At 39.9% G+C, this 14,119-nt stretch overlaps 1 protein-coding gene across 2 annotated transcripts in view; it reads right to left on the minus strand.

The window, feature by feature from the left end:
* pdgfba (platelet-derived growth factor beta polypeptide a) overlaps nucleotides 1-13,744 on the minus strand; it is a 25,252-nt gene extending 11,508 nt beyond the window's left edge. The window contains exons 1-4 of one of the 2 annotated variants that reach the window (XM_015017938.1): nucleotides 12,786-13,744; nucleotides 2,556-2,661; nucleotides 663-728; nucleotides 360-550 (exon numbers count right to left, since the gene is read on the minus strand). In XM_015017938.1, the coding sequence (XP_014873424.1) occupies nucleotides 360-550; nucleotides 663-728; nucleotides 2,556-2,661; nucleotides 12,786-12,860 (438 nt within the window). In that variant the 5' untranslated portion in view covers nucleotides 12,861-13,744. Of the gene's footprint in view, nucleotides 1-359; nucleotides 554-662; nucleotides 729-2,555; nucleotides 2,662-12,785 lie in introns of both variants that reach the window. The other variant, XM_015017932.1, reaches the window with a different exon arrangement.
* Between the last annotated feature and the right edge of the window lie 375 nt (nucleotides 13,745-14,119).

Raw genomic sequence — 14,119 nt, forward strand, 5'->3', positions numbered from 1 at the left:
TTTTACTGTACTGTACTGTTTCATCTCTAGTGTAAAATCTGCTAAACTTGAACAAACCTCAAACACCGAGCAGTCATGATTTAATTCACCATCTGAGATTTACAAAATCTTCATTTCTGGGAAATGAATTTTCATTGCATTATGGGAGCAGAACCACTTTAGATAAACACTATTATACCAGTTTAAGAAAGAAAAAAAAACATCACCTCCTCTAATCAAGAAATGTAATCAACCAATACATCAAAAATAGCTTTTTTTTGTCATTTGGGGGAAGTTAAGCATGATAAACTTTTCTTCAGCTGTCACTTTACAGAAGGTGGTGGAGTCATGCTTTAATGGCAGCGGTATTTGTTGCGTACCTTCAGGTTTCGGGTGGCGTTAACGACGGGGACACACTGCAGGTGTCTGGAGTTGCAGCAGCCTGAACATCGCTGCACCTCCACACACTGAGGCCACACCAGGAAGTTGGCGTTGCTACGGTCCACCATGGATCTGGTTATTTCCATCACCTCTGTTCTGACTTTACATTCTGCCTTCTGGGCTTGCTGAGCTTCTACGGCAAGAAATATGAGATCAAAACCAAGGTAAGAATCATTTAAAACAAAAAATAAAAATATCAAGATAAAAGAAGAGCAATGCTGGGAACAGATAAGGAAACCTACCAAGACTTCTAATGTATCGACCATGGATGGGGCTGAGAAGACTGTCGTGCTCGTCCTCTTTATCTTCTGTAGTAAAGAAATCAAAAGGATAAGGCACAGTTAGGTCACCTTTACATTTTACAGCATTGATCTTGAATAAACAAGTCAAACATGTAAAACATGAGCAGCCTGTTGGGCAGATTTATGCCAAGCTCATTGTTCAACTCACAAAGGAAGCCTTTTTTTTAACCTCTCTCAAACAATTAGGTTATTTTCTGCCACAATTTGTCTCGCTGCTGTCAAGAAAATTGTTGAACAAAGATATGACTTGTTAAATATAACTCATGCGTGTGTACGTATACTCTCATTTCATACTGTAGCCCCCAAGTCCTAATTATATCCCTGGTGTAGGCTGCTTTGGCCAATGTGTGAGTGTGTGTGGGAGTGTTTCCAAAACACAAATGAAGGTGTTACTTGGTTGCCTGCTAACTTTAATTAGCTGCCTAGTATTAAAAGATTTTGTTTACAGAGGTTGCTAGGTGTCCATTTATCTGTATCTAAATAAACTGTGAATGTAATTAATTTTTTATGTGTTATTTGTTAAAAGAAGCATTCACAGTCTGAATGGTTATTTTATATTTAGTATAGCATCAATTTTAATACCATGCAGAGCTGTTAAATATACAGAGGTCACTACAGATGGAAACTCGCTAAAGCTAAATCTGGTGCAAAGCATTTTTTAAACGCGTTTAGCAAACTGTCTTGTTTTAAGAAAAAACTCATTTTTCAGGCAATTAAAATCAATAAAATGCAAATGGTTAAGTCAATTCCTAAAAAAAAAACAAAGGTGAATTTCTCTGCCTTCGTTTTTGAGAGGCTTAGCTCTGTCATGGCTAACCTGGCTAAATAAACATGCTAGCGTGGCTACTAGCATGTGAATGTCGCATTAACAAAGTGTAGCTCAGGGTTTTACTTTGTTAAAAATCTTTTGAGAACACAAATTTTTTATCATTTATGTCACTAAGTTAATAATTAATAAGCATTAATAATTATTTAGCATTATTGTGTGATAGCAACATGCTACTCAGACTTCCTCCCATAGTTCAATGGGGCATGTATATTGGGTTAACTGAAGATCCAAAATGGCCTTTATGTTTGATTCAAAGGGTACATGGTTGGCCCTATGATTAGCGAATTGAATTAATTTTTTTTATTAAACTATGTAAATGCCATTAGACCATCTGTAATGACTCACTTGCCTACATGCTAGAATCTCACGTAAAGACGATTAAGTTGCGTCAGCCTCATGAAAATAGTTTATTCTAAATTAAAAATATTTTGAGTCACTTCCCTCATATCCTGTTTCTATGCATCCTTCCTTCTGCTTGTTCCTCTCTGTGGCCACTGTTATGTCACTGTGTTATTTATACATTATGAGATGATCAAAGTCCCATCTATTAATACGTGTATGTGTGACCTGGTTCCGCTGTGGCAGAAGTTTAAAACGGTTTGCTGATCTGCGTGCGATCCGCTTCGTTCTTGGACTCTGTGGAGGTGAAGAGAACTCGCAGCCCACACGGTCGTTCTGTGGCACAAATGCTCACATCCATAATTCAGGTCTTTTGAGGAATCCAGAGCAGCAGAACAATTCAGTGACCTTGTGCTGGAAGCGTTTCCCCCCCTCCTCGCTGTTTCGGTTCCTGAAGTGAAATAAGTTGCTGCTGCTCTCTCTCAGACTTCTCCCATAACCGGCTGCCCAACGTAGCCTGGAATGTCTGCTGACACACTCTTAGACGGCATTTCCCTCATTCATGACTGTTAAGACACCCCCATCCTCACCTCCTCCATGTTGGACTAATTAATGTGTGTGTGTGTGTGTGTGTGTGTGTTTCTGTGTGCATCGGCCAGTCGTACCTATTGTGCTGGACTCCTGCTGCTGCAGCAGCAGCTTCAAGTCCTCCACTGAGGAGATGGGAGAGTCCCACACCAGGTCAATCAGTGACTGAGGGAGTGGATCGCCCTGCAGAGACAGACACATACAGTTGCAGTGTGTTAACTACTAAGCTACGCAGTCTTTGAGTGGTCACGACAATCTGAATGCGTCGCAGTATTCCAGTTCTGTGATCATGTTTAGTCTGATTTAATGAAAATCTAGTTTGTTTGCCCAATGAAGTCAGATTTGTTTGGGGAGGTGTTGAAATTAAATTAGCAGTTTCAGTAATTTAGCAAAAAAAAAAAAGCTAGATTTTTTTACAGAGACATTTTCACCGTTCATTTACTCTCCTACTTTTCAAGAGAGTGAGGGATTTCAGTAGATAACAGGAATGCTAAACGTTGGAGAAAGCTTATCTGTTTTTCCGTTTACCGGCAATCCACACATCAGACTGTTGTTTACTGATATTAGTGCTAACCATGCTAAGTGCTAAAACAGGATGCTAAATACAGTTGTGTCATCTTTTTGTCTTTATTATAAAATATTATAACCTTGTTTTACAGTGACTCCTCCATCACATATGCATGACACTGTGTCCTATAAATAGCTAACAAAAATATAAATGCTGTTAATCAAACTATTAAACTATTAATCACAGTGGTTTTAAAATTACAAAAGCATTGTGTTTGTTTTTTGTGATTTTGATTCTGATACATACACTTAAAAAAGTGATTATTCAACCTAGAGCAACAGAAGTCCAACACAGTGACATTAGCTGGTTAATTAGTCGGTTTATTAAACTGTTAAAAAATGCAGCGGTGACTATATTTTGTTAAATAGAAATATATCTAAACGGAAAATACTTTAAAATTTCATCCACTATTTTTACACTAAAAACCAGAGGGGCAAATGTTGGGGCTGGAGGACGAAGGAAAAAAACATCCAAAGAAAAAAAAAAGAAAAAGTGTTTCTTATAGAGTATCTCTGTCCTTGATCTCCAGTCAAAACTTGCTCCAGTTTTACTTCCTCCTTTGAAGGAAACTAGGGTTGTGATTGGTGTTCGCTGCTTCCTTTCCCTGTCTGTTTACCCACAAGACCCCTTGCTTTTTCCCCTCCCTCCCTCTCTCCTCCTCTCTCTTCTTCTCTCTCAATATTTTTTTAAATATATGTAGTGAAAGTATCCATTATTTAAGAAAAGAGCTGAACTGAGAGACTTAATGAGGTTTTAATGAGTGCCGCTGCAGGGACTCCTGATGGATGTAGCGCGGCCGTGCTGCAGGAAAGGCCTGTGGTTTCACTGCGGAGATCAAATGGAGATGGCAGCGAATGTTCTTTGAAGCGTTTTGTTTTGCTTGGCTGTTACTTGATACCATCTTAAAGAAACAACTGATACAGGAACGTTTAAAAAAAAAAAAAAAGACATGCCGAAACAAATTAAGGGAGAAGTGAGAACTGTGAGAAAAAAGACGTATCCGTCAAAACTCTCCAATTTCACTTCCTGTATATTTCTAAACATTAACTAGTAAAATTTAGATGCTCCTGTTCATTTAAACTGTAAATATGCTGCCGAATAGGTCCTAATGTGTTGCTTTTTTTTTTTATACTCCAGATTCACAGAGGACATGGACAATGCACTGTTTTACTCAAATTCACCCTTAGTTCCTTTAAATGTGATTTAGACTCGCATTATTTGTGTGTCCAACCAGCTGGGAAGTGAAACGATACTTCAGAAATCCTGCATCACGGCGACGACGCACGATCGTGATTTAAATACCGGCACACACAAAGTAAAGCTGCAGCTGCATAATCAGCAGCTGCAGCTTTGGACTTCACTCCGCATTGCATCAGAAAACAGAAAACGGTCGCCAAAATGAAGAAAACCATTAAGGAAAAAAAAATGTGTAAGGTTCTGAAACATGAGAGATGATTGAGTAATTGTGAGTTTAAAATCTTTCCTTCTTCAGAAACCTAAATCAAAAACTATTTTGGACAGAATGTCATATATTTGGCACATTTATTCATTTTTTTTTATGTAATCTTATCACAGTTCATCTCTGGTGCCATAACACAAAACTGCCGTAACAAAACTCAGCATACAACATCATTTCTTTCAGGGGTACAGCTGGTATGAAGGGGCTTTTCTTTTAACCGACGTCTGTAAAATTTCACAAAACTAGAAAAAAAAAAAACTATTCTACAATCGCAGTTGATTTCATGTACATTTCTGAAAACTGAGCCAGATAAAATCAGCTGTTTTATTTCCTCAGTTGTTACTTCTGGACCACTCTGTTCTTCTGGTTCTGGTTCTGCTCCACGTCCCCAGAATCAGAACCAAACATGGAGCATTCAGCTCCTCTAATCTGGAACAAACTTCAAGAAAACTGCAAAACTGCTGAAACACAGAGCTCCATAAAGCTCCTCTCATTAATAATAACGGAAAAATAATTACGTTTTATTACTCCTCTTTATTCTCCCACAGTAATGTAACGTAAAAATAAACAATGCAAAGAAAAAACCCAGGTTGTGCCTTTTGAACAAGTCATTAATAGAAACAGACCCATAAATGGCAGCTCATGTAAATGTGTGTGGCTTCAACTGCCTATAACTAAAATTAGATATGTTTAACTTGAGTTTTTCCCTCCATGTTTTTTCCATCCTCGGTTGTATTTTTCTTGGGTCGTTCACCTCAGTAAGGTTGCATTATAAATTTAGCTCCCACCAAATGGGGGAAAAACAGCAAACACTCTGGTTTCATAGGCAAACAACTGATGAGACGACGTTTAAAGCTCATCATGCTCACAAAATTAATAGCTGCCCATGCAAAAAACTAAGAAAAAATGGTTGTTTCAATCCTAGTTTTTGTTTTCGTTGAACCAGAGCAGCTCCAGCTGAATCTTCTGCTGTTTTCATATCCCCCCCCCCCCACCACCTTCCGGCTTTCTTTCCCCTGCTCTCTGTCTGCTTGGTGGGCGGTGATGGCTAAGGACACCTGGATGACTTTCACCAGCCATTGGCTGACCCACTTTAGCAAACACTCTCACACACACACACACACACACACACACACACACACACACACACACACACACACACACACACACACACACACACACACACACACACACACACACACACACACTCCCCGTCTCTTTTTGTCCTTTACATACAGATGCTTTTACCACTGTCCACCCAATTTGTCAAGGCAGCCTTAAAACCGAACACACACACACTTTTCGCTCTACAACAGGCCATTATTTCGCTCCCTCCACTCAAATTAGAGTGGCACACACATCCAGGAAATAAGCTTCAGCCACTGGTTTAAAATGGCAGCAAGATTTTTAGCTGCCTTTCCATTACAAATGTGTGCAAAACGTTGCCGATGTTCCACTGATGTCGACGAAACACAGTTTTGCAATTACGGTGTTTCTGTTAAAAAAGAAACTCAATTAAAATCACGAGTGAATAAGTTTGTTTAGGCGTGAGTGATTTAAAAACGCCATCATCCTCCGACCACTTCCTGTCGTTTCCTTCTCCGTCTTTTCCACCTGTAGTTGTTGATTCATGTAATGTGAAAAAACTGTTTCCATTTGGGGTTTTGCAAAATACACAAAGTTCAATACAACTGGGGGGAAAAAATTGCCTCATCGCAGAACAAAACTCTCTCAAAAATCGAGGTCACAGTCAACTTTATTATAAATTCATCATATGTACTAGTCATGTTTGTAGTTTCACCTTGTGAGAAACTACAAAGTTAAAAACATCATATCTTAAGTGAAAGCAAATAGTAACTTAAAAAGTTCTGACTATTCTTCTTTATTATTGTGATGCTGTTAAGTTTGTAGTTTCACCAGGGACGACGAGAAATGTAATTTTGATTCCTTGTTCTTCTAGAACACACATACGATGAACTGACAGTAAAGTTGACTTTGGAAACGCACCAATAAAAGAAAAAAGTTTATGCGCTAGAATGAGATGGTTTTTCAGATGCATAGAAACACTGAAGCAAATTTATTTGAGTAATTCCAATTTGCGCAATCAGTGATTTGAGAGCAACGCTTTCTTTTTTTTCTTCATTTCTCATGCAACACACAAAATTCTCTTCTTCTTCTCTTCTGCTTCTGGTCTTGAGTGAGTGTGTAGCTGAGACTGCAGGTCAAAAAGCCAATCTGCTGGGCTGCTGCGACGCACAAGCAGGTCGCAGATGTGCTTGTGAAGAACACACACTACCAGGGGGCCTCGGAGAAAGCCCTGAAGGCAGCGGGGTTTGTAAGGAATGTTTGAGGAGAAAGGTGGAGTGTGTAATGGAATGTAATTATGGGGGTCCAGCAGACAGCCAGCGCACACATGCTGTCAAAAAGATGATCAAAGTTTTCAGCAGAGGACAAACATAAACAACGCCGGAGAATCGATGTAACGCTTGAGTCGCAGTCGCGCCGAGATGCGACGCCACATGCCTTCTTTTATCAGCGCGGCAGTGGCAGGTCGCCAACTTTATGCTGCAGGAACAAAAAAGAAAACAAGCAAAAAACAAAAACCCAGGCCCGCTGAGCTCGGTGGGTAGTTTTTCAATCACACACAGCAGCAAGCAGAGCAAACACACACACACGCACACACACACACACATGCACACACACACACAACCCCCCTACGCACGCTGTGCTCCACCCCTGGCTGAAGAGATGAGGGTGTGGGTGATGGATGGAGGGACGGTAAATGAGAAAAGAGGAGAGGAGTTGAGAAAACAATGATGAGCTCCGACTGCATGGGTACACAAGCTGACATTCTTCTTTTAATGGGAACTTCGGAGAAAGCTGTCACCTTTGTGTTCCTGCAGGCCGCGCAGATTCCTGCATTGAACCAAAACCCAAAGTGAAAATGGTTTGGTCCAACGAGCTAATGTAAGTTATTCACTTGAAACCACTTAGGTTTGATCTGCCGCATTTTAAAAGAGGCGACTGGTCCAAACTGAGATCAGACGGGATGTGATCTTTGTAAAGATTTAAAGAAGTCTTAAAACACTTTGCTGTGTTTTATTCAAAAACATAGTAACAGCATCAAACTTTTCTGCCTAGATGATTGGTTATTATTTATTGAAATAAGAAACAGTGACGATGTGACACATTGTCTGAAAGAAAGTCATCTTTTAGTGTCTTATGTTAGTGGTTGGTAAACCTAGCTTTACTAAAAGAGTTACTTTGTGGATCCGATGTATATCCTCATCACAAAATTATTGTGCGCAATATTCATATAGCAAAGGATTGTTTGGAGTGCAACAGTTGTTGGCTAATATGTTCAAAGTGTTCTGAACTTGCATTTTACATTTGAATGTAATCTTTAGCTTGTTGGACACAGTCTTGCAGATGAACAAATAGCATCGTCCAAAAATGATAATGATCGTAAAGTGCACAGATGAAAATAAGCATATATGGCAATGGTTAATGCAATATTATCGTCATCAATGGTTTTGTCATCGCAATATGTACCACCAATATTATAGGCATCATAGTTTTTACCAATATTAACAATACTGTTGCAATATATATCAATACTGTTTTCACGTTTATCAATATTATCGTCATCGCAATATTTTCTAGTATCGTGCAGCCCTAGTGCATTCCCTACAAAACATAGACCAAGAAAAGCTGCAAACATTTCTAAAACCACCATGTTCCATAACAGGTTGCAAGAGTAAAATTATAAAACTGAACAGTTTTGATGTTCAGACTTCCTGTTCTGTGCTCAAACTCTCATTCTCTCCTGCAGGATGAATGAACCTCTGGCATGTAGCTTCTTAGACCTCCATGCTTACTTTGACTGACTTTGGGTTACCTCATTAATCCATATTCATAAAAATACCTAGCTACCAAAAAATAAATAAAGTAATGTGCAGTTGTAAAGTATTTGGCTGTGAAGTGGAAGTAATTTGGGGTGAATTAGTGACAACAAATGGCCGTACGAACTGGTGAGCCTGAGCCTTTATTCTGAGATGCTCTGCATGCAATATGTCAAATGCAAAGTACTACATGAGTACAGGTTTAATTGGATATCATATTTTACTTTCTCTCCATATTCATAGTAATTTTCGCCAGAGTGATACCTTACTGGTGAACAAAAAAACAACAACTCATAAAGCAAGTTAAAGTTCTCAGTTAACCACTGGAGCAGTCCATGCTACTGCTGTGAAACTTTACAAGATGCTAACATTTCCACTGCCCTGGCTTTAAAACCAAATGACGTAATGGAACAGCTCCACTCTCCTCTTATTGTGTTAAAAAAAAAAGTTAAGTGATTAATGTCTGAAAACATCTTTTCAGACCAGCTGATGTGATGAAATCTGCTTCATTCTGCACATACTTGCAGCTGCTTCAAAGAAAAAGCCTTCCAGGTGTCTAACTGAAAGAATGGATGAGTCACTTCGATGCATGTTGTAATAATCTTTAATTCATCCAAATTCATCTGTCCAAAAATATGATAAAACTTTACACACATCCTTTAAAAAAAATGTAATTTTCTTTTTAGATTTGCAACATCAGCAATCATCCACAACTTCGTATCTTTCTTCATTAATCACATTTTTGCTGAAATCACACCAAACGAGGCTTAACGAATAAATGCTCTTATGAGCCACTGCACATTTTCTATCTGACGTTTGGAGCTCTAACCCCTGACGCACATACACACAAGCACGCACATATGTCACTAACATGTACCCAGGCATCCAGATGTGAGCATACACACACACACACACACACACACACACACACTGCACAAAACTGCACGAAATCCCCGGGCAGATTAGTTGTTGTTCTTATGTAAAATGGATCAAGCGAACAGGCGGCGGCCGGTTTGTGCACCAAGACAATTGCCACAAAAACGATCTGTTTCAAAGTCACCAATCGACAGTTGCTTACTTTTTCAGTAGATGATGATGATGATGAGGAGGAGGAAAAAAAAAAAAAAGCTGAGGTCTAACCTGACGTGAGAGCATTTTTTGTGGGCGTAACTCTAGCACCTTTTACAATGGATCTGAAAACGAAACGTAATAACTCCCGGCGCATGTGTGGACACGCTTAGATTGTGTTCGACAACACGTTGTATAAGCGGCAGTGTGCTATCGGATTATGAACAGTAGCGGAGACGCAGCGACAATGACGTTGCTGCGCTGAAAAATTGCTGAATAATCAAGCGGGTGAACGTGGAGTCTGTTCAACAAATCAGTCAATAAATTAAATGTTATTTGTGTAGCACATTTCAGCAGCAAGGCATTTCAAACATAAACACAGAGGCAGGCATGCAATATAGACTCAACAATCAAACATTACTTTAAGTCAAGTGCCATCATTAAATTCATAATTGATTATGTTTCAAATGCAACTCTAAACAGCTGGGATTTTAGTCGAGATTTAAAGGAACTCAGTGTTCAGCTGTTTTACAGTTTTCTGGAAGTTTGTTCCAGATTTATGGTGCATAGAAGCTGAATGCCGCTCCTCCTCGTTTGGTTCTGGGGATGGAGAGCAGAACCAGAACCAGAAGACCAGAGGGGGCTAGAAGGGTGGTACAACACCAGTAGATCTTTAATGTATTGTGGTGCTAAACCATTCAGTGATTTATAAACTAACAACAGTATTTTAAAGTCTATTCTCTGAGCTACAGGGAGCCAGTGAAGGACTTTAAAACTGGTGTTATGTGCTCTATGTTCCTGGTTTTAGTGAGAACGCCAGCAGCAACAAGTGGATATAGCAGCCGAACTAGAACAATGTTGTCTCCCCTTTCTGCCGACAGATTGAGCATGCTAACGGTTTAGCCAATCAACCAGAAACCAGAGCTGACGAGTTTACCCTGGATATGTGCTGATTTGTAAAGTGGCCGGTCAAATGATGAAAAATCTGACCTACACGTATCAAAATGAAGAATTTTCACTAATTTTCTTCTACAAATCCATAATGAAGAAAAGAGAATGGAGCTCCAACTTACTTTATTTTGTTAATTTGTTGTTACATGTAATATAATTAAGTTTATCCAAGTAAATGAATTAAATTTATCAAGTTGTCATGCTAAACGTAAAAAAAAAAAAATGAAGCTTGTCAAATTAATTCAATTACATGTCACAAATTAACACATTTTTTTTTAAGTTGGAGCTCCATTCTCTTTTTTTTCAGTGCGTCAACCATCCACATGTACTCTAAAACGCTCAATTTATTTCTGAACTGCTCAATTTATATACTTAATTAAACGACAATCTGGCACATATTTGATTCATAAATTGTGAAAGCCTTATAATTAATTCATTTTCGGCTTCCTCTTCTTATCTTTTATTTGTTTTACGCCCTGAAGGGGGGAAGAGGGAACTGAAATTAGTGAAAAGTGCAACTAATCAGTCTCTATTTATAAGCACTTCCTGCTTTTATAGAAGTTAATTGGAGGGCTGGTTTTGGCAAGTCATCCACATAGAAGAGGAAATCTCCACAAGACATTTCTGCTCAAGCCATACCAATATTCAGCACATATTAAATGACAATCACTACACGGGTCAAAATGAAGCTTCATTTAGTCAACCAACAATAACTGTTTGTTTGTTTTTTGTGGATGTGCACATTTTTGTTTCAGCATGGGGGCTGACAAGAAGCTAAGTGAAACAAAATGTTCTAACGGAACCCATTCTGAGAAAAATGATTTCAGGAACTGGGAACTGGTTTACACCTGTAAAAAACTATTCCAGCCTCAGCATCGCAGTTTAATCTCTGCTGGATGCAGGCAGCGATAACATCTCGCCATTCTCCTCCATCTTCCAGCGACAGAGTGACTCCTCCCTGCACTGAACACAAGCCACACACGGATTCACCGAGTCGCACAGGGAAAACCTCACTGAGCAGTAGCTCCTGTTTTAGCAGTTATCCAGCAAATAAAACAGTTGGATATAAGAAAACAAAAATCTGCTGAAATTCTAATTTTTCTGGACCATATGGGGTCTGACATTTTATCCAGAGTGGTTCCAAATCAACCCTATTTGCAGGGCCGGATTTAGAGGGATGTGGGCCTCTGGGCCCTATGCCCAATCCATATATAGGGTTTCCCCAAGTGCATTATAAGCCTGGCAGGGAACCAGGCTTTACTTGTGCCCCCACCAGGCAAAGCTTTGCTTACTTAATTTATTTCATTTTATGTTTGGATGTTTTAAAACTTTATAGTTGGCGTTCTGATATTAATCTTCTAATCTTTCAATGACATATAATTATCAAGAGATATTTTCAAATCTCCTGTTTTTTTTTAACTCAAAACCACAGCAGGTTGCTGGATGAATGATTGCCCGAGCGCCCCAACCACCAGGCTTAGCAAGTTTTCTGGGGTTAACCTTCCATATGTAGTCCTATACTTCAGTGGATATAAACTGATGCATGGTAGATTGAATACATATTGTTCTGAACAAAAAAAGTACTATAACTTTTCCCCAAAAAAAAAAAAAAAAAAATCTTTTGGCCGCTCCCAGAAATGATGCCCTGGGCTTCTTCCCCAGCGCAATCTTTATAAAGTTGTGTCCATTGAGTACATATCTAGAATGCTTGTGAGTTCCAATTACGTCAGGTGCAGACGTTAGGGGCGTTTAGAGTCCATCAAAACAGGCCGAAAAAATTACAGATATGAAAAGTATGAAGGCATGAAACTTGAAGCGTCATATACTGCCAAATATCAGAACCAGGCGTTAACATTGCACACACTAAAACTCAAATTGCACAAAATTCCAATTTTTACCCAAAAGTAGTCCTGAATTGACCCTTCAGAGGCCATCAACATTTTGACCCCCCCCATCCCCCCGTTATGTGACTTGTGCCCATCAGTCTACCAGTTTCAGACCCATTTTATCGTAGTTAGGAATCTATATCACAGATTGCACATTAGATAGGGATGTAAAGTTATCAAAATAACACAATCCTAATCTATCCCTATTCAAAATTATTCAGAGTAAAATTAGTCCAAACTCTTTATCTCGACTGTAATGTAAAATGTGACGTATTGTTGCCCCAAAAATAAATCTTTAAGCAACTCAGTACTGGGAAAATGACCTGACAAAACGCTGAGTCAAATCACACAGCCACTTATTTCCATCATTTAACTCTAAATTCCGACCGAGTGTCTATATGGCCCTCCATGCTTCCGGCAGGTGTCGTCCCCCTCTCCCCACCAAGTAGAGGTCATTTGTTAACCGGACTTACCTCAGCGTTCCCGAGCCGCAGACGGGCCGATAGCAGCGCAGCCAGCAGCAGCGGTAGCAGGACCCAGGACTTCATGTTTCCGCCCAGGCTGAGGAGCCGCAGGGGTCCGGCTGGGCATTTAGCACACAGCCCCGGGGGTCCAATCCCGCAGCCGCACCGAGCCTCGTCCCAGGAGTGTCGCGTGCACTGTGTGGCCGCTTTTGTGCAAAAGCACGCGCTGTTATAATATCCTCGTCCAAATGTTGTTTTTTTTTTTTTTCGCTCACTGTGACTCACGCGCAGGAGAGACGTCTGGATCGACTCTGTCCATGCCGTCGGTCTTTATCAAAACTCACTCAGAGGGTTTCCGGCTGTGGGACCAGTGCGCAGGTGTGGTGACTACCTACCGCACGGTCCTCCTGCCTGCCCACACCGTTCCCACAATGTCCAAGTTCAGTTCAACTGAGGCTGCTTCCACAAGCCAGTCCGAGTGCGGCTCTGAAAGCGTTCGTCAACATGTGGCAAAGTGTTCACTGCGTCCGCTCTCCATGCAAAATTCCACACAGAAAAATAATTAGATTTCAACAAGCACCCGCTTCTTAATTTCATTTTTTATTTTTTTTTATTTTTTTTTTAGCGTGAGAATAATGCAGGTTTCTGCTCACGCGCGTAATCTCTCATCCCTCAAGGTCTGCGCGTAAAAAAAATATTTTTAAAAGGCTGGTTCACCTTGGGAACCAGCTTTGCCAGCTTCGTGCGTAATTTTTGTAACGCAACTCTCAAATCTATCTAACCGCATATAACATTCTGCGTCCAAACGGAGAGTTTTTCTCTCTGCATGTTCGTTCTCACGCGTGCTGTTGCGTGCTCGTGCCTCTCGTGGTATGCAGGATCAGGTTGGTCTCGCCCCGCGCGCCTCTCCTCTCTGGTTGCGTCCCGAGCGGTGAGCGCCTTTCAACGGGAGCTTGGCCTCTCTCCTCAACTTTTATCCATCAAGTCAGACAAGGGGGAAACTAAATTCATACCGGAAGTATGCTGATTTCCCTTTCAAAATAAAACGGCGTGGGTAACCTGTCTGTTATTTAACCGTCTTATTATACCCGTTAGCGCTGACAGGAGTTGTGTCATTTATTATTTTTATTTACTTATTGGACGTAGGATTCAGTAAGTTCTGTATTCTCCCTAATTCTTTTCGTACTGGACATGGAAGTTTTTTTTTTTTTTTTTTTTTAATTCTTGTTATATAATTTTACTCTCTTCGTATTTTGTGTCTGTCATTTTACTTGTTTGAAATAAAGATTGAATTTCTTTAAAGTCTAAAACTCATTTTAATTATTGCTGAAAGTTGAAGTTAT

Source organism: Poecilia latipinna, unplaced genomic scaffold (genome assembly GCF_001443285.1).
Source record: "Poecilia latipinna isolate Pla-1442-1.1 unplaced genomic scaffold, P_latipinna-1.0 Scaffold77, whole genome shotgun sequence".
Lineage (NCBI taxonomy): Eukaryota > Metazoa > Chordata > Actinopteri > Cyprinodontiformes > Poeciliidae > Poecilia > Poecilia latipinna.